The sequence below is a fragment of the Phoenix dactylifera genome, chromosome 9 (assembly GCF_051530095.1).
Source record: "Phoenix dactylifera cultivar Ajwa chromosome 9, Ajwa_hap1_PhDact_Kaust_v1.1, whole genome shotgun sequence".
NCBI lineage: Eukaryota > Viridiplantae > Streptophyta > Magnoliopsida > Arecales > Arecaceae > Phoenix > Phoenix dactylifera.
The window spans coordinates 870,247-891,228 of NC_143198.1; the positions used below are offsets into that span (position 1 = coordinate 870,247).

The 20,982-nt window shown below is 37.8% G+C and overlaps 3 protein-coding genes across 5 annotated transcripts; all 3 read right to left on the reverse strand.

Annotated features, from left to right (window-relative positions):
* Positions 1-37: 37 nt before the first annotated feature.
* On the reverse strand, positions 38-8,190 carry LOC120105149 (homogentisate prenyltransferase). Of its 3 annotated transcripts, none has more exons than XR_015968546.2 (12): positions 6,787-8,190; positions 6,354-6,475; positions 6,076-6,222; positions 5,616-5,841; positions 4,596-4,669; positions 4,308-4,400; positions 3,023-3,140; positions 2,644-2,706; positions 1,756-1,788; positions 669-865; positions 459-537; positions 38-371 (listed from the first exon to the last, which is right to left on the reverse strand). XR_015968546.2 is itself a non-coding variant. In XM_089925180.1 (12 exons), exons 2-11 carry the CDS (start codon positions 7,030-7,032, stop codon positions 463-465), a joined length of 1,197 nt encoding a protein of 398 aa, XP_089781306.1. In that variant the 5' UTR covers positions 7,033-7,742; positions 7,871-8,190; the 3' UTR covers positions 38-371; positions 459-462. The 3 variants fall into 3 exon arrangements, 2 of the variants coding, with proteins under 2 accessions (XP_089781306.1, XP_038973272.3); XM_089925180.1 differs by lacking the exon at positions 669-865 and having other exon boundaries at positions 6,787-7,742; positions 7,871-8,190; XM_039117344.3 differs by lacking the exon at positions 669-865.
* A 155-nt stretch (positions 8,191-8,345) lies between these two features.
* LOC103717642 (small ribosomal subunit protein eS28) lies at positions 8,346-11,309 on the reverse strand. The gene is made up of 2 exons (XM_008806103.6): positions 11,212-11,309; positions 8,346-8,830 (listed from the first exon to the last, which is right to left on the reverse strand). Exon 2 carries the CDS (start codon positions 8,827-8,829, stop codon positions 8,632-8,634), a length of 198 nt encoding a protein of 65 aa, XP_008804325.3. The 5' UTR covers position 8,830; positions 11,212-11,309; the 3' UTR covers positions 8,346-8,631.
* Positions 11,310-15,697: 4,388 nt separating this feature from the next.
* LOC120105138 (hypothetical protein At1g04090-like) lies at positions 15,698-17,799 on the reverse strand. Its single transcript, XM_039117295.3, has 2 exons — positions 17,530-17,799; positions 15,698-17,403 (listed from the first exon to the last, which is right to left on the reverse strand). Exons 1-2 carry the CDS (start codon positions 17,705-17,707, stop codon positions 15,857-15,859), a joined length of 1,725 nt encoding a protein of 574 aa, XP_038973223.3. The 5' UTR covers positions 17,708-17,799; the 3' UTR covers positions 15,698-15,856.
* Between the last annotated feature and the right edge of the window lie 3,183 nt (positions 17,800-20,982).

The following is a 20,982-nucleotide window of genomic DNA, read 5'->3' on the forward strand; positions in this document are numbered from 1 at the left end:
TAGCAAAGTGATTAACATCAATATATGCTAAGAGAAATTAACAGATAATGAACTGTGGGTTCTTAACTAGGAAAATTGTAACATTCTTTAGGCACCAACACATTCCAAGCAATGGTTAAGCCGGTCCTGCGCATGCAATATATGGCAGTTTTTGAAATTATTAGGCTCTTCACTAATATAGCCACAAGTAGCAGGTATAAAACAAGTAAAAATGAGTTGTGATTAGGTTGAAGTATGTCTTGACAAGATCCTCTGCTCTTGCCCGGTCCATTCCTAGCAGCGAACCATGCTCATTAAAGATTGTTTTACGCCAACGATCTTGGGTCATCAGTTTTTGACTGCGCTTCTACTATGTGTGGATGAATCTCAAGCTGCCAAGGGAAACAAACTCATAATCGCTCATTGTATCCAGATGTGGCAGAAAATGTAATTCCTACAATAAACTAAATAACTTTTACTTGGCTATATAAGCGGAAATATAATGTACTCAGCGTAGAAGAGGTTCCAAATAAACCGATAGAATTGCGAAATTGCTTCCTGCAAAACAGAAAAAAAGAATTACATCGTATGGCGAGATGATAGTATATATGTTAGGTTTTGACTGTCTAGCGAATAATGAAACTATCTGGAATTTAATTGTGTATGGTAACTATGTAGTATGCACTTACAATCAAGAGCATCACCCAGCTAACTTTGTCCAGTAATTAGACAAGCAGTAAACCCAAGAAAAGGCAAAAACCATGCATGTACACCCGAATGTCTTTTGTTGGGAAGGCTTCCTTAGTATATTTTACGCATTGTTGGACTGACATATTTGTTCAATCGAATATAGGAAATATGTGATCAGAATTTGGATTCTCATATCCTTCAAATTTTCAAAAGAAAAAAGTCAGATACATATTGATCCTATACTCATGCTTTTCAGATCTTTCACTTCAACCTACAGTACGTAAATGATATTGATAAAAGATTTCATGGCCCAAATCAGATTTTGTAACACAGATTACAGTCAAGAAAATTTTTTTTAAAAAAAAGAAGTCTTCTAGAGTATAAAGGCCCGCTTAAGGAGTGTTTGTAAATTACAGGACTTCATTTTTTTTGTTGGTTATGCTTGTACAAAAAAATCACATGCCTCCTGAATAGCACAGCTCAAATGGAAGAGTTTAATGCTGCAGTATCACTATCCCATTAAAATAACTAATTTTGTATAGTCTTATATCTTCTACAGGAAAAACACTGGGAGAAACAAGACATCAAATGACAAGGATTCAATCTGGGAATCTCCATCAAGTGGTGAAAACCATATGAAGTTGGAGATTACCTGTCATTTCTCTGTCCATCAAAAGATCACTTTCTAGGGTCTGAAGGGGAAATAAAAAAAAAAACTCTTTTCTTAGCGACTACTGTTGCTTCTCCACTGATGCAAGATGGGAATCAGTTGCCAATAACTACTGACCTTTATGTTCTTTCTTTCTGCTAGCAATTTATTTAGCTAATGAAAGAGAGAGAGAGAGAGAGAGAGAGAGAGAGATCTTAGCATGCTTTACCATGCTTCTCTTCTACTGAATTTATAGGTAAAATCGAGATATTTGCACTTCTTGTGATGCATTAAAATGTTAATCCCTAATGCAGTCCCACATAAATAACATCACAGTAACACATAAATAATACCATTATTCCAATTCTTCATAAAACACAGCATATATAGGTAACTGAGAAAATGCACCTATCATGGAAAAAAAAAAAAAACTGTACCTTTGTATACTTCGCTTGTTCCAGAACCCATGCCTGAAACCATATGCACCAAGAAAAATAAAGTTAGTCCATTAAAAGATTGCCAACTGTTATTTAATAAAAGAAGGATACCCTTGAGCATATACAAATGCCACGTGAGTTATCAGGATGTATGCTGATTTTTCATAAGTAGGGGTTGCTGTGGTTTCAACATGAATAATTTACAGTGTGCATCATGGGAGCATTGGCCATGACAAGAACCAAGTAATTCTGTTATTACTTAATGTGGTTGAAAGTAGCAAAAACAGTGTTGCAATCATTACATCCACGGATGATCTCCAGCATTAGCTTCAGAACTTTTTTTTCAAAGGGTTTTTTGTTGTTTCGATTGTTGGATCCACTTTGTGCAGATATTTGTTTTTGCAGATTGATAAGGTTGCAAAAGCATTAATTCTGAAGGATTTGTACTTTCTATACATATTATTATGTTTCTCATTTGGCATTAATATAGTTCATCATTTCTTGCTAGTATGCTGGTTACCAACAAAAAAATAGCATGAAAATTTTAATTAGCAGCAATCCTTTTTAATTTTAAGAATCTCTTTTGCCATTCCTAAATTAATTTTTGATCAAATAATTTCAAATATTAATATATAAGCCTTTTTGTCCTGGATGAGAAAAGAGAAGAAATTTGTTCTTTACTCATGGAAAAGCAATAAGAAAAATTAGCACTGTTGATTATTGCCCTCGCCACTTCACTACATCAACTCTCATACAATGTATGCACTAAATAGAAAAAGTCGCAGGAAGCAAATCATGCAGATCCTGGGGCATAGTGAGGCACTACTCAGGGAAATATATATGTAATGTATGTATGCACTAAAGTTAATAAAACATTCAAGAAAAGACCTGGAAAATCAACCCTAATGCAAAGATAGCGTGCGCCGGCACCATGATGCTGCGCCTGAAAACCTGCAATGCAAAAGGACAGCTTTCAAGCCATGATTTTGAAAAGGGATGGTTGTTTAATTCAGTTTGCATATCTCCAGAATAAAATATCACAAAGTGTTCAGCTTCAAGCACCGGACCTGATCCAATAAAAAAACTGACAACCGAGGAAATCACTTCTTATGTTAACTTTGTCATCTATTACTCTTACATGGACAAAAACTCCCAGATTCTAGACCATTTGAAGAAAAACCATCCCGATATTAGGTACTAGAACAATTAAATAGATCAAGGAGAAATCAGAACCCACAATAAAGGGTTCAAAAAGAAATATGTTCACCTGAGGCATATAAATTGCCACAAGAATAGCACCCAAATAATTTGCCAGCAAAAGCCCAGAACCAAGAAATGCAATATTTCTGACTCCAAGCCTTGTTGCCAAGGTTGATATTTGAAATCTACAAGAAGAATGAAAAGCATGAAGCCAGAAAAAAAAACACTTAAAGTATATACAACCACAGCAAACATAAAATTGCATGGTACAAATATTCAATATACAACAGACAGTATCTTGAATTCTTGATTGTTTATAATCAAAAGAAAGAAATATGGAAATATTGCTGAAGCACCGTCTACCTGGTATGCCACATGTGGCATTTTAAGTTGCAGGAAGCCTAAATTATTGGGAGTGCAAATGGTATTTTGTTCTAGAAAATAACTTGTCCACATGGGTGAATGTTAGATGTGGTTGGCTTCCAACCAATTTAGGTTGATGAGTTGAGATGGTATTTTCTAAGCATGCAACAGATCTTTGTCTCGCCCAGCATAATCAAAGACAAAGCTTTCAATTGCATTTAAGCTCAATCAATAAACCAAAATCACCTAGCTTAATAAATAGAATGGATTCATGGCACCACATTCTGCACTATAAAAGATGAAATGACAATCCAAAAGGCAAAAACAGGATTTTACTCTATATCACGAAAGAATTAATCAGGAAGATTCAAGGTGCGGACACTAAAGATATTATAAAAAAATAAGATGGGGAGAAAGAAGCATGAAAACATGAACAATCAAGCAGGCAACAGCATCTGTTATCAAGGAAAAAACTTGAAATTTAAGGTTAAGGACCAAGAAGTAAGAACTTACTGGGACATGCAGGCAACATATACAATAATGGTATGCAAACCTAAAGAGCATGTGCCCACACTAGGTGCACATGAATATACAAGCATAATGCATATCAAATGATGAAAAAGTAGATAAATAAAAGAATTCAACAACGACAACATAACAAACATATCTAATGCATGTATATCTGTAATAGGCTATTATGCTAATATCTGTCACTGCCACATAAGTCAAGCAGGACAAAGACCAAATACTGACTTTTATATAAATTTTCTGTTCTTAATGAAAATTTGGCAAGGATCTATCAAGTGACCCGTTAATAGGCACTGCAAGAGAACTATTCTAAAACAGGAAAATGGTTGCTTTATCAATTTGATAACAAGACTGGACTTTGAGAAATTTATGAGGGCAGAAATGCAACACAGCTGCAAAATGACATGAACAAGCAGGCATCTCATGCAATCCACGACTACAGGGCATTCCAAGTGACTCACTTGCGGTCCCCCTCGACATCTGGAAGATCCTTGGTTATAGCAATAACCAAAGCAAATACCGTGACAAAGGTTGTGATGAAAGCAACAGGTGAGCTGCAGATAGAAAGACATTACATGGAGTTAGACATCACCATGATCTCTAGATGCATCTGCAGTGAGATGCACAAGCTACTTTTACCTGTTTGTTTGATAATATATGGGTATTAATTTGAGTATGTTATACATTTAAATTTGAACTTATAATATAGGTTACCTAGCAATATTTCAAAACAACGAACAGATTTTTACCTCCATTTGAATGTAAGACCCAATGCAGCTCTAGTAGCATAATATACACCAAAATTCAGAAGAAAACCACGTACCTATGAAAACATGATTAGCAAAAATACGGAAAAAAATGATCAGGATAAGCATTGTTCAGGTGATACTAATAAATCAAGTCAAATCCTAAAAAACAAATTATTAGAATATAACAGGCAAATACATCCATAAGGAAGTGGAATGGCATTTCTTTTGTACTTCGTCCAAGAATTCTCTCATATAATTTCAATTTTACCAATTCATGAATCAAAATAAAGGGCTAAATTACTTTTTCATGCATAATACATTGCAAATTTCTCAAATGGTTCTGCTGTTTTTATCACTTGTCGCATTTATGAGGTTAAAAATGGATAAAAACCACTTGATGTAAGACAAAAGCTACGCAAGTTTGAAAAAAAAGTGATATGCTAAAAGGTTTTATTAAAATCAAGTAACTAAGAAAGAAAGATTTTAAAAATTCCAGTAATTCGAATTAGAACAGGTTCAGATAAACATTAGAAAAGCAAAAAAGAGACAAAAAGATAGAATAGACAATGACGGAAATCCAACAATATGCATCTACAAAAAGTAAGTAACAAAAACCCAGCATAACACCATTTCTAATATTGCTTTTAGGGGGAAAAGTCATCAAGTAGCTTGCAGATTCACAAGGCATTGTGGTTTTAGAACCAATGATGCAAAACTGTCAATCCACACTCCACCATATCAGGAGTTATAGATACCAACTGTACAGATTGCATGGTACACGTGCACAGTTGTATACATCCTTGTGTCGGATGTATCTGTTGTAATAAACTGTTTCACTATTTGCTCACTAACTGATTATTTCATCCATTTGCATTGACCCCAACACTTGTTCATCCAGTATCATTCTTTGATCATGTTAAAAAAATTGACTGCAGCTTTGTTGCACTCAGAACTTTAGAATGAATAAGAGTAAGCATACATTCAGGAGGAAACAAGAGAAAAATGAATTGCAAAGCATACCGTGGCAATAATAAGAAATGCCACAACAGGATATCTCTTTAATCTAAATGGAGGAACAGAATATATAGTGCCAAGGAAAAGTCCCAGACAGTAGAGAGAAGAAATGAATGACCCAAAGTTCCATCCAACGATCAGGAGGCCAGCAGCTGCAAAAAATAACACCAAAAACCACGCTGACTCAACTGAGAGGTCCCCTGCAGCTATAGGCAAATATGGCTTATTCACCCTGTAACAGCAAGAAAATGATAAGCATGCATATATGGATAAATATAGATTGTTGCATCAATTGAGGGCTTTCAGGAAGCGCATAGGAGAAACAGAAGGTATTTGCTAAAGCAGCATAAGGTCAAAACAGAAGATCTCATGCGAGTTCTTTGACTTACGAAGAGTACGACACATATATGGAGTTGAACAGCACTTATGCACATAAGGTAAAATGCACGAATATAGTTCAACATACTTGTCTATTCCAATATCATAAATCTGATTGATTCCAACAATATAACCATTGCCGCAGATAAGTGCTATAAGTCCGTAGAGTGCTTTGAATGTCAACCGCCAATTTATCAGCTCCGGGCTCTCTATCAGAGCTCTTGCAACCAAAGCTCTGTCATCAAGCAAAGATGTACAGGAGAGAAGGGTACAACAATCAGAACTAGAAAGAGCTGCAAGCAAGAATGATGTTAAAGAAATCAATGATTAAACGATATTAGCTCGGCCAAGATTTTAATTACTTACATGGAACCCAAAGCAGTCCCACGGATGGTATGAGGCCTTAAAAACCTCCAACATGAATCTCTCAATTCTGAAATTTTTTCTGACAATGGATTAGACCCAGCAGCACTAGCTTGAGAACACGCCTGACCACGATACCAAGTTAATTTGAGCTTTCTTCTTCCATTATAGGAATTCTTTTAACAAAAAGTTTATATAACTAATTTCATTACTTTCTTCCCCTTTTTTTATGTGTCACTAACAATAATTGGTAGTTGTATCCTGATTCTTCTCGGGGAAAAACATAAAAAGACTAACAATAATTGCAAGTTGGAACATCTATTCAGCATGCGGCAAAGTAATAATCCGTTCATCGATCCTCCAACCAAGTAAGAGCATGACCCGAGAATCGAGTACATGCTAGAAATTTGAATGTTCGAGGGCGAATGCGGGGTACCTTGATAGAGAAGCGCGTCTGGCGTCCGCCAGCATGGGCTTTGCTGAGAGAAACGGCGCGCGAAACGGAGAAAGGATTCGAGAGAGCGCGGAGAGAAGCGATTGCGCTGGCGGGGAGAAGAGGAGGCCGAGGGCGGTGGAAGCTGGCCAAGTGGCGCGCGGTAGTGAAGCGAGGACAGGAAACTGGACGAGAGCCGGGATGAGAGGAGGGAGAGGTCGGTGAGAAGGAGGAGGAGGAGAGAGCCATGGGGGAGAGCTTGGAGTACTCTCGTCTCGCCTTATAATTGCGTTGCTCTGCCTCTCATCCGCACAGCGGGAGCTGCCGCTCCTTTAGCGGACCTGATCTTAGTTGGGCGTTGGATGAAATGCTCTCTGTCCAAACGTGGATCCAATAACATGGCTTCATCATCAATCCGTTACAATATTATTTAATTTTTTTAATTGCGTAAAATAAAAGAAATAACAGGATCAACGCACTTTTTCTCGGTTCCTAAAGCAGGATAAACTGCCATAAATGCCTATAAAAAAAAAAAAAGTAACGAAAAGCGATCCATATGAAAATCCTATCATGCAGAGTTCAGGAATATTCGAGTTCTAGATTTAGTTCACTCACTCAGGACCAGAGAGTAGAACCATCTTGTCATCGAGTTAGATCAATTTTCAGTCAATGCACAAGATTTACTGTAAATCGACGCCTCGGAAAATTAGTATGGTACAAAGAACAAATTAAGTGAATTAACTCCTGATTTCAGTCATAAATAGAGTCCACCTGAGCTCAGAAGGAAGCATTCCAAGTTCAAATTAGCAATGGGATTAATTCGTTGTCATACAAACCCGATGCGTGCATCGAATTGATAGACGCTTTCTTCGTTTTACAAATTTGAGATGCCACCACCAAAAAGTATTGGAGCTTAACCTGAGAGACGCCACCCGTATGTCCAGTTTGAGAATTCAAAGCTGGAAAGGTATCAACATTTGCTCTTACTCAAAATTTACAGGCACTGTAGGAAGGCATTCAAGCCAGAGGAGAAACTGCATTCAGACATGCAAAGCCCTAAGAGTGTGAGGATGAAGGAAGAACTCACAGATGATGCTATTAGGAACCAAGTCCCCAAGGGAGGACTTTTCTACAGAGTCAGCGAAGGGGTTTTTATTGACTCAGTTTCCTGCCGAGTCTCATGCATTTCTGTACCAGGTCCAAACACTAGAACAAGCATATCAAATTCCAATTCCATATTGTTGCTTCGCATTCTACTCTGATTTCTACTTACATCATATCTTATTCCTGTAAACCATGTATGCCGTGAGATTCTCCATGATGGAACTGCAGCTTGTAGCATCAGGGATCAAAATCAACCGTGTCATAAGCATTTCTCAGGCGCTTCAACAATATTACTCTAAACACAACCTGAAGATGGCCAGGGATGATACCGGCCTAAAGTGCAGTTGTTCAATGCCAAAATATAACAGCAAGATCCCAATTACAGAGCACCAAATAATTTTGACTAGAGAGGGCAGCGATAAATCTTGGCCTAAGAAATATTTGCAAAGTCGTTGATCTGTCTCCCAACAAATTCATAAATTGAAGCCTGTGATTTGTAGCACAAATAGGAAACATAACATTTTTGTAGCACAGGGTCTAGTTTCAGAAACCTTCATAAGAGCAAAAACTAAGCTAAATCCAAAACAAGAAACAAGCGAACCATGTTGCACTTTGGCTTTGTAGCGACAGGCAAAATCCAAAAACCAGTGCTAGTACTAAATGGAAAACATAATAAAAGGCAACAAGATGCTCCATTTTAGAAACATCCCATGAATGTAGGCATGATTAGACCATGCAGTACCATCAGCGCAGCCTCCTAGCTTCCCTTTCGGACTCGAGAAGGGTAAGGACATCACCTTCCCTAACTGGGCCCTTCACGTTCCTCATGATAAGTCTATTTTGATCATCCAAAAACTTAACCCTGACCTGGGTCACCTGACCTCTTGATCCGGTCCGGCCCATCACTTTAACCACAACAGCAAGCTTAACTTGAGTATCCATGCTGCATACACACAGGTAACATGCAACACAATCAAATATAATTATAGCAGATAAAAATTTTCAAATGTGTTATATTAAAAAAATGAGAAATGGATTCCAATGATGAGAATAAATTAAAGAAAGAGGGGAGCTGAGCTGACCTGAACACGAATTTTAGTGAAATAATTTACAGTGACAGAAATATGTTCACGAAAGCTAGAAAGAAATAGAATAACAAGTAATACAAATGGGTCGTTATGAAAACATAGCAGGCAATGCACTATCAGATCTCGTGCTATTGGCATGAGCACTAATATTCAGTGGCCTTATGCAGCAGACAAATGTCATGCATGTTCGTGCAAATTTATAGGCAAATACATGGCTGGACTTTGCTTACTGACTACAGAATCATGACATATGATTTATCCAGCATGTCTAAATGGTCTTAACTACAATTTTCTATACTTAATGTGATTCTAAATGCAAATTCTACTTGCACCCATAGTCAATCTAAATGGTTTAAATATCTTGAAAAGCAAGCATTGCAATATCAAAATTATTAGACCATTGTTATAATGCGCACTACAATTTTCTTACATACTTGATCATTTTAGAGAATGCTTTAGACCATTTTGCACCCAATACCATCTAGTAATTCTAAAATAAAGACTGTAAATATTAACAGTATCTAAGATAGAAACAACAGAAGCAACAACAGATGGGGCTGCAAAAAAAGAAATATTGAATCTCTATCCTATTCTCCTGAAAAACTATACAATGTTCTAAAACATGTTACCTGTCAAAAGCCATGTTTCAATTCTTACAAAGAAATATTAGTAAATGTTGCATCCAGAATTATTCACACGTACCCTCACTTCTCTCCAGAGACTGTCCAATCATTAAAAGATATAAAGCAAACTTCTGAATGCCGGAAAATTCTAAAATTGTAGCTCTTAGTTTAGACAACGTATTTTCTGCTTAAAGTCTGGTCACATTTTGTTGGGCACAAAATGCTCGGGAAAATTATATATGATGGAGTTCAGAGAATTGCAGGAGGATGGTTTAAATTGATCTGACCAATCTAAAAGGAAATTGAAAGCCAGTGAAAAAATCATGGAAAAGCATACTAAGTCGGGAATTATATATGACGGCAACCAAAAGCTCTCCACATAAAAATTGCATGACAACAGATTGTTTCCTATTACATTAACTTTTAATTGTCTGGCACTACAATTATCAAGTTTCATCCATACAAAGAAAGCATGCCGCATCATGAATATATAGACATGCACGAAACCAAAATTAACGTTGCTACAAAAAAGAACCTGATCATTTTTTTAAACATGTAAATACGTATAGATATGGTGAAATAGTAATTCTTGAACCTAAAATTCATTTCATAGCAAGCAGTTCCCTGCATTAGCCCCTTTATAGGTGAGATTTTCAGCCTGAACAAAGCTACTACCTACAATGTTTGCAGCAACTCTTTACAGAAGTAAATTTATCCTTGGATCAACCCCGACACTCAAGATAGAAAAGGGAGGTAGAAAGTTTAAATTGTATTGCATAAGGTGAACCATGTTGATTATTCATGTAGTCAAGCAATGACTTGATCCAACAAGTGTTTGTTTTAGAAAAACACTGATTGGATGAATAGCATATTACATACCCACTAGCAAGCAATTGGCTAAAAAGGAAAAGTAGGCCAGAATCTAAAGTAGTTGGAAAATCCTAAGTAAAATAGGATGAACCTATTAACCTTTGATGACGTTTTTTTGGAAAAAAACTTTCCTCCTAGCTGAAAAGAAAATCGGAAATTTTTGATAAAGCAGAGACCCGGAGGAAGGCCAAATCTGCAATAATAAATCCTTCAAGCATCGATCTGTCTATACTCTAAATACTAGCAAGGAATCTACAATCATCAACACAAAGATACAAATTGGGCTATCACATAGGTCGATCCAAATTAAGCAAAGAGCAGAACTTTAATATATAATCGGTATCTACCATGGAGCCAATTGATTTCTAGCCTTGAAACAGTCCCTAACTCGTAAGCAAGTAATTAACCAATCATTATGTAAGCAATCCGATCCACCACCACCCAAGAAAAGAAAAACACACCGACCAAAACAAAATAAAAGAAAAAGAAAGTTGGGGAAAACTCATAAATCTGACTGTAAGATAATCTATAGATCCATACAAACACCAGAGCATTAAACACTATACATCCAGATCAACTGATCAGTTAAAAAAAAAAGAAGCAGCTAAAGTATCAAATTAATCTAAAATAAACTAGAAATGAATATGAGAAAAAACGAGAGATATTCCGAATCACGGCGATCAAAAAATTGTGTTTTGAGAGCAAAAACGAGGGTTTATTAGGGTTTAGAACGATCTACCAACCTCTCTAGTAGCGAGGAAGCGCCGAGGCGGTAGGGTGCTCGAGAGTTGCAAGGCGGCCACGAATAGGTGGAAAACCCTAGTTCCGGAGGCACATATGTACTGGATTTTCGAAGCCTTAACCTTCGATTTCCGAGAATTGACGAGTCTGCCCCTGCAACGCGGCACCAGCACGTGCCTGTCCGATGTGAGATCAGGCACATGAACCCCATAAATTGAGCGGTAGCCACCAAGATAGTAGCCTAGTGGTAAGAGGGCGATAATTCCGCCCAAGTTGCCCGGATTCGAAATGCATGGGCGTCGATTAAATTAGAAAACCGGATGCGGCACGCCCGGATGTCTTGCTGGCGGTTATGCTTTCCTTCCACTTGTACTAAGGTGGCGCTGGGGTGACGTACCCATACGTGTGGCGATGAGCCCAGTGGGATGAGCTCACGGGTCGGAGAAGGCACGCGAAACCTACGACCTGTATCGAACATTTCCTGGTGGAAGGGGGGCTCAGTGGGGGCTGCTACGCGGGTGGGCTGGTCCCTCCCCCTCCCCTCCTATTCATTTACCGAAAAAAAGAAAAAAAGAGCGGTATCCAAAAGAATTTGAAGTCTGAGTTGTTGGATATGTACAGATAAAATATTTTAGGACATAGGTTTTGAAACTTTGGCTTACTTGATGGGCCGCTTACTTGATGGGCCGGAATGTAAGCTCGAGATGGAAAATTGGCGACCCTACAGTCCTTTTATCTGTGGTCTAATACTTCTCTTGTGGTCTGACATAATTTGGACCTTCTTTGCTCTAATTTTTCTGTTTTGCTTGATGATATCCTTATATAATTCGACAAGTATAATGGTTGAGGAACCCATTATGATGTTGTTATTTAAAATTTTGGTGGGTGCATGAACTATGGATACAATTCTATTTATTTGGTTGATCGAGCCATCAGGATAGACTCGTTTTTAAAAAGATACTAACAAAATAGCTTCAAAATCAATAGTTTTTATTTTGCACGTAGAAATTTTTTCATGAAATAGGTTTTAAAATATTGACTTAATCATTATGGGCTAGAACTTCAATAACTTGATATAAGAAATTGGTAGACCGTATATAACAACTATAAAGAGTAAAAATAAATGTGCTACTTTTTTATTAGCTAGTCGATTTTATGATTTTATGAACTAGCGTGTCTTTTGTTTTGAAATTAAAAACAACAATAATGTTTCTGGGAAACAAGTTCAGCATTTTTTTTCTTTGAAAGAACGGGAAAAACTTCAAAAGAATGGTGGCACAAATTTAATCTATTTTATTTTTATCTTTATTTTGGTATTACCATTAATTATGATCCTATCATTACTATCGGATGTTTGCGGGCATGCAAGCATGTCAAGAATGATTGAGTTGAAGTTTGATCAAGCTTGGCTTGAAATCAATTTCAATCTTGTTTGTTTTATTTGTTATTTAATCAAGCTTACTTTGAGCTTAATTTGAATTAAGCAAAACTCCGGTATATCTCAATTAGTTTGGTAATATTTACCAAGTTAAAATAAACTTCTATAACACTTCAAAATTAGCTTAGTTAAAACTTAATTCAACCTAAGCTCAATTTAAGTTTGGCCCACACTTAAACTAAGTTGTGCTCAATTAAGCTTAGTTCAAGCTTGATTTAATAGTTGATTATCTGGTAATTGAACCAATGATCAGCTTCTGAATTAGATCTAATGATTAATTATATAATAATTAATATATTATAACATAATATAACAAATTCCAGTCGTGTCAATCTAAATCTAATTGAATTATATCCTAATCAAATTTGATTCGAGGATATTTGAAGTTGATCTCGTGCTAAATTTGAGCTACTTAGGTCATTTGATAGTTGTAGAGTTGATCAAGTCATCGTCAATCAAATCATCTCCAATGATTGGAGCTTTTGATTTTTTTTTGTTTTAAAAAGATATTGAAACAACTATGATGAAGATTTTCTCTGTCCTCCTGCCAAAGCAGTATGGAGATAGAGTACGGCCCTGTTTGGGGGAGCTGTTGACAGTAGAGCTGTTAGAAGTAGAGCTGTTGGAAGTAGAGCTGTCTGAAGTAGAGCTGTTATAAAAAGCTGTTTGCTATTTGGTAACTACATTCGTAAAGTGCTGTTGTACTTTGTTTTGTGTTTGGTAAACAAACTGAGAAAGTACTTTTGTATGATAAAATTACTATAAAGGACATTGCATAGTATTATACAACAGAACATAATAAAACATAACATAAATTAATACATAAATATACGATATAGTATAATATTATTGTAATATAAAATAATATTATGTTAATATAGCATAATAGTAATATAATTATTAGAGTAAATTAATATTTGGTAATATAACATAATATTAAATTATTTAACATAACATATTAATGTATTATGATATAATATAATATATATTATATTTATAGTATAATACAATAATAAAAGTATAAAATATTATAATTATTAGTATAAATTAATTTCTCATAATATAACATAATATTAAATTATTTAAAATAACATATTAATGTATTATAATGTAATGTAATATAATACAATATTTATAGTATAATACAATAATAAAGGTATAAAATATTATAATTATTATTATAAATTAATTTTCCATAATATAACATAATATTAAATTATTTAAAATAACATATTAATGTATTGTAATGTAATGTAATATAATATAATATTCATAGTATAATACAATAATAAAGTTATAAAATATTATAATTATTAGTATAAATTAATTTTTCATAATATAACATAATATTAAATTATTTAACATAACATATTAATGTATTATGATATAATATAATATGATATTATATTTATAGTATAATACAAAAATAAAGGTATAAAATATTATAATTATTAGTATAAATTAATTTTCCATAATATAACATAATATTAAATTATTTAACATAACATATTAATGTATTATGATATAATATAATATGATATTATATTTATAGTATAACACAAAAATAAAGGTATAAAATATTATAATTATTAGTATAAAATAATTTTTCATAATTTTCCATAAAATAATTTTTCGCAGTCCAGGGGCTCTTCTTCGTGGTCCACGCTCGAGGAGGACCTCAGCGTGGGCCACAAGGTTGATGATAAAAAAAAAAAAACAATAGATTGATTTTGGAAGGTATGGAAAAGGATTAAAAAAATTTTCTTATAAAATGTGGTTCAAGAGATGCATACAAAAATTGAAAAGAAAAATACCTTTTCTTATAGAAGGAAGTTTGACGGCTAGGGTTCTTGGCTCCAGCAGATTTTTAGGTTTATAAAGGGACAAACTATGTAATTATGTTATTTTAATATGGGTATTTTTGTCAAAAATACAGCTTTCCGAAAAAGCTGAAACAGCTTCCTCTCAAAAGCTCAAAATTGGAGCTTCCTCCCAAAAGCTGTTTTCAGCTTCCCGCAAAAGCTGAAACAGCTTTTTGAAAAATTTACCAAACACAGTTTTTCATCTAAAAGTACTTTTGGAGGGCCAGAAAGTGCTTTCTGGCCCTCCAAAAGCTCTCCCAAACATGGCCCGCAATGCGAGAATTCATCAATACGGGTTTAAATTCATTTCTTCCAATTCTTGCAAGCATCCGAGAGATAGATATTAATGGTTAGACATTTTCTAGGATAAAATGCCAAAGGCCTCTCTATTCATTGACGTTATGTGCCAAATTAAAACACTACTTTTTGTCCATTTGATTGCCTTTCGGGTGAGAATATGCTCACCATCCCACTCTTGGAACCAAAAATTGGTAACATGAGATAGGTAGAATTGGGTAGAGGTTCAATTAATTATTACGGACTCTTGCTTCTGCCACCTACTTAGGATGGTTAAAGTTGTGCTCTGTTTCCATAGAAGCTCTGTACATAGGAGTTTCCCTATGGAGCCAACTTAAGCCACAACCAACTGTAAAGCTTGAGCCACCCATACAAACGAGCCTAAAATAACATCTTCTTCAGTGCAAATAGAAATCACTTTATAGTTTGTTTCTTCCTTCCCTCGGCTATGCATCTTAATCTATCCTCTCCTTTCTATTTCCATCCATTCTGCTTCATAACAGCTATGACCTCTTCCTAATTATATCGGCAGTGTCTCTCCTCTTTCATAACCATTCCACTCTTTTGTCATATAATTTACATCATTCATACAATTGTGCCTATTTCTGTGTGCTGTTCGCTATCTTTTGTTTGACATTTTTTTCTCTAATACCCTACGAGGCTTTGTTAATTTTCACTCATATTGATGCTTATTTTTTAAGAAAGCATATGCACAAATCAGTACTCTCAGAACCAACTTTCTTATCGAGTACGTAGGTTTAAATGTGAAAGTCTAGTCAAATAATTGAAGTGTCAGACACGCCAGCAGCATCAATTTTAGCTTCTTTTTGTTTTTTTGTTTTTGGAGTAAATGAGGGAGTAAGGTTCTTCCCCAAGTATTATTATCGAAGCTTAATTAATTTGTTTTTGTTTCATTAGAAACCCATAAATATCTACATATTCCATGCATGATACATCCTTACAGTCCCCAACCCAATAAAGATAAACAATGACGATCGAGATAATTATAACAGCAATGATATATATCAAAGTACGCAGTAGAAATCCTAATTAACGTTCATCCGTGTACCAATTGCTCTTCATCTTTGGTCCTGTAGGCCCTTCCTCCCCTAGCACTTCATCAGGGAGTCTCTCGACCATCTTCCTCAGTGCAGCCTTGAGCTTCCCAGGTAGCAGCTTCGCCACCTTGTTGATCTCCTTCGCAACGTCGTAGGTGATCTTCGGACCCCACTCCCGCTCGTAGTTTAGCCATGGCGGCTCCGTGACCGCGGACCCCATGTATTCCGCCGCCACCACCTCAAACCTCTCCCCAGTGTCCATCCTATTCTTCCCTTTCGCAGTGTCATTCCTTATACCAATCCCAGACGTAGAATTCCCTTCTAGGACTAGTCCTGCCTTTGAATAATTAGCATGGCCATGCAGCGAAGAATAGACCACAGGCTTGTTCCCTCCTTCGAACTCTAGCTGTGAGGCCTCCACCCAAGTTCCAGCGCTGTGCTCCGAGAAGTAGACCCTCCATAGTTCCCCACTAAAATTGCTCACCCTCAAGGTGACATGCTCCCAATCACTCACATGCTCGCCTATCCTCCCTAATGAGAGGTTGATTGGCCCCACCTTAGCCTTTGCAGGCCCATTGAAGGGATAAAAGATCCATATAGCTATGTCTGTGAACGTCGCACCGAGCATCGGCTTGACATGGAGATAGACCTTCGAGCTCGGGATATCGCCTTTCTTAACTTCATCTTTCTGTCTGCTTTCGTCCGCGGGAAGGTCCATCCAGTAGGCGCCATCGTTCGAGCCTCCCTGGGGGAGGTTCGAGCCATTCGATGCGATTGGAGCGGGATTTGGGTTCCCTTTCTCGTAGAGCAGCGCGCCGTTGTCGAAGAACCAGCTTACCGAGGAGGGGAGAAACTCCTCATCCGGGTGCAAGTAGATCACTGGGGAGTAGGCTTGCATTATGGCTTGAATCTGGCCGAGGTTGGGCATGGAGTAGTCGAAGTTGGAGTCTTTGTTCTTCAGACAAGCTACGGTGGAAGAGCCGGGAGAACCATTGGCTTGGGCCTTGAACGTTCCCACCCACACGCCAAGGGCTTGGATGCCCCTTTCGGCTGGCCTCAGGCCACTGACACCGAATCCATCCTTGTCCCATATCAATTCCTCGTCCTCGCATGCGTCGGTGAGGTCGGCACGGACGCACCGGACTTCGTCTAGGGATGGCTTCTCCGACGAGTTTGTGACAAGGAGGCCAACGGCTTTATAGCCTTCGGGTGGTGCTGGTAGCCAGAAGTAGCCATTGCCATCTTGCTTAATGTTGGAAGACTCGCTGCTCCACAGGAGCGTGTAGTCCACGGGCTTCGCGAGGGTTCCTTCACAGCTCGTGTCCCTTCCGACGAGGACCCAGCCGAAGAGAGGCCGGTTGTTGGGTTGGGCGTAGCAGCCTAGAACAGAGAAGCCGGTGGGGATCGGCGAGGGCACGAAGAAGGTGGCCCCACTGTCATCTTGGCCTCCTTCGTGGGTAGCCCACACCTTTGTGAACGTAGAGACTTGGCAGACCTCTAGGCCTCCAAGATCTATGATCCCCTTGGCAAATCCGCCACCTGAAGCAATCCAAATTCCAATCGTATTACAAAAGAAAAAACAACGATGATCGAAGATGGCTTACAAACCAAATGCATGCAGTGCAGCTATATATAAGCTTATCATAGCTAGGTTTAATTTTTTACCTGGTGGCCAAGATGGTGGTGGAGAGGGTAGCTTGAAGGAAGAAGACTCAACGGGCAGAAACCTCGTTTCCAAGGAGGTGGTGGGGAGCGCAACGCAGTTTCCCATGGTCGGAGAAGTTGAGACTTCTGAAGGGGCATTAGTCATGGAAGGAAAGGATATAGGTGGGAACGGAAGCATATGCTTTCTTAAAGTTGTAGTTGATCTAATTATCGATTAGTTGCTCTTTCCATGGAAATTCGATATAAAGCTAATTAAGCTTGTGCTAGGACTGATTCATTCTATTTCTAAGAGTATAAGTAACAGAGAAGGTGGCTGTAACGTGCACGGAAGATTGCTTCCACGTCCTAAGTTGGTTGGGAGCTGGCCGAAGCTATTGCTCACTTGGAGCTTTTGGTTTTCTTGCCTTCCTAGCTACTTGTTAGGGAGTGCTTTTAAGCTTCGAGAGTTCTTCCTGAGCTTCTGTATTTGGATTATAGATTGAGTGATAACCAATATGTATGGCATAGCATAATCCTAAGGAACATCTTTGTTGAGATGGCGACAGCAGAGTATCGTCTATTTGACTATACTTGTTGAGAAGTTTAGGAATCTAGAAGTGTGGCTGGATGCGAAGCACTTGTTCCTTTAATGGTGCTTATTTACAGGATCTCCTTTACTGGTTTAGTGCTGGGGTCCTACTAAAAGGTCACCTTTGGGTGATGGGAGATTAATTAGCTGATAATAATGAACTTAAACATCTGCTAAAATTGCTTTATACCAAGAGAAAGTACGATTTTTGCTTTACTTTTTCTCTTTAGTGTTCTCAATTTTGAGCTTAGTTGGATCCACTGTAAGTCGTTTTCTAATTGCACGAACCATGTTGGGAATCTTGAGCTGGCCCTGATCACTTTACATTGACCTAGTTAACTTTGCAATGGTATTGTCCTTCATCAAAAAAAAAAAAAAACACTACGCAATGGTGTTGTCCCATGTTGTTTTGTCTATTAATTTGTCATGCTGTTTTCCAGTGCCACCGGGCTAGGAAGATCTGGAGTCGAGCAGGGTTTTCCTTGGAGCTCTGGTGTCATGCGGCGTCCTTTCTGGAGGCACTGGGACGTTTGGCGGGAGCCCCGCAGTTTAAACCGGAGGCGGTGAGGACGACCTATATTGCCTACCAAATATGGCTTGTGAGGAACTCATGGACGATCGGGGAGTCAAACCCCTCTCCGAGGGTGGTGATGGAGAGGGCGAGGCTGCTAGCAGTGGAGATCTGTCAGGCAGACCTTTCGGATAAACTTTTGATAGCTCGGAACATTTAGGGCTCTACTTTTGCTCGTAGAGTGCCCCGTATAGTGTTTTTCACCTGGGAGCCTCCACCTCCGAGTTTCCTCAAGGTCAACTTCGATGGTTGCGTTCTGCAGGACAGTGCGAGGGGGGGTGTGGGCTTTATGATTAGAGGCCCGGACTCCAGGGTGGTTGCTACTGGGGGCTGCCAGCTGTTTGACACTTCGGTGCCTGGGGCGGAGTTGAGAGTGACATGGGCCCTGTTTGGGAGAGCTGTTAGTAGTAGAGCTTTTGGAAATAGAGCTGTTGGAAGTAGAGCTGTTTGAAGCAGAGCGTTTATAAAAAGCTGTTTGCTGTTTGGTAACTACATTTCTAAAGTGCTGTGGCACTTTAACATATGTTTGGTAAACAAACTGAGAAAGTACTTTTGTGTGACAAAATGACCATAAAGGACATTACCAGTATTATACAACAAAGCATAATAAAATATAATATGTATTAATACATAAATATATGATATAGTATAATATTAATGTAATATAATATAATATTATTATAATATAGTACTATAACATTATGTATTATAGAATAATAATTTAATATAATATTAAATTATTTAACATAACATATCAATGTATTATGGTATAATGTAATATAATATTATATTTATAGTATAATACAATAATAAATATATAAAATATTATAATTATTAGTGTAAATTAATTTTTCATCCTTCTAATGACCATTTATCTCTCTAACAAATTTTCTAGCTAGGTGATAAAATTGGTTAAATAATTACTAATATTTTTATTTATTTATTTATTTAGGCCAGATTATTTGCCACTCACTCATTATTTTTCTATTTATTTATTTATTTATTATTTTATTTCATTGAAATATAGAGGGGTCGCCGGCCATGGGTGGTGGCCGGCATGGTGGCTGCCACCATGGGCAGCCACGAGCTCCCAAAAAAAAAAAAAAAAAAAGAAGATGAAGAAGGAACAGAGGCGGCAGAGTTGAGAGGAGGAAGAAGATAGAGAGGAAGAGGGAGAGGATGGATGAGAGAGGAAGAGGCGGGATGAGGGTTTTGGGGAAAAAAAGTGTGATTTAAATGGGGTATTTTGGTCCAAAAAACAGCTTCCCGACAAAGCTGAAAACAGCGTTTTCGGAAAGCTCCAAATTGGAGCTTCTCCCCAGAAGCTATTTTCAGCTTCCCGCAAAAGCTGAAACAGTTTTCCGAAAATTTTACCAAACACCATTTTTTATCTAAAAGTACTTTTGGAGGGTCAGAAAGTGCTTTTTGGCCCTCCAAAAGCTCCCCCAAACAGGGCCATGGTCTAGTTTGTGCTATGTGCGGCATGCTCTGCAGGTGAGGATGGTGATCTTAGAGGGCGACTCTGCGACGATCATTGGGTGGTTCAGCGGTCTTCAGGGGGGATTGGCGATTATCACCCATTGTTGAGAGATATCCGGGCCATGGTCCGAGATGGGATAGCCATTCAAGCAAAGCATATTTTCTGTGAGGCCAATGGGACGGCCGATCGGGTGTTTTTTTTGTTGCCAATCATTCTGGGGGACACCTATGGGTGGGTGAGGCGGAGTTGCTTAATGCTCTCCGAGATGTACTGCTTTTTGATTTTTTTTGCTGTAGTCGTACTCGTATAGTATGATTCTTTCGGTTTACCAAAAAAAAAAAAAAAAAAAAAAAGAAAAAGGGGGGGGGGGGGGGGGGGGGGAGCAAACGCTTTATGAACGACTTCCGTTCTTTATCTTCCCTCCAAGTGTTTTATTTGAAAAGATCCATGCCAAAACAACTAATGAAGATGACAGCTTATCTATATCCTGAATTGATTAGACAACATGCGAACAAATATGTCATGAAGTACAAGAAATGAACCGCTCCAAGGCACGCCATGGTGGACAGTTTGAGTGGAGCAAGTCGACCATTGACTTGACGCATAAGTCTTCTTGTTACGTTGATACCCTCGAGACACCATAAAACCTCATGGAGCCGTCTGAAATGCACTCATGTATATAGCTGGGTCTGTTTTTTTGACCTGAGCGCAAATCTTGTGCACCTAGTCATGGACCTTCTTAATTTCCCTCTCTCTCTCTCTCTCTCTCTCTCTCTCTCTCTCTCTCTCTCTCTCTATCTATCTCTCTCTCACACACACACACGCACATACACA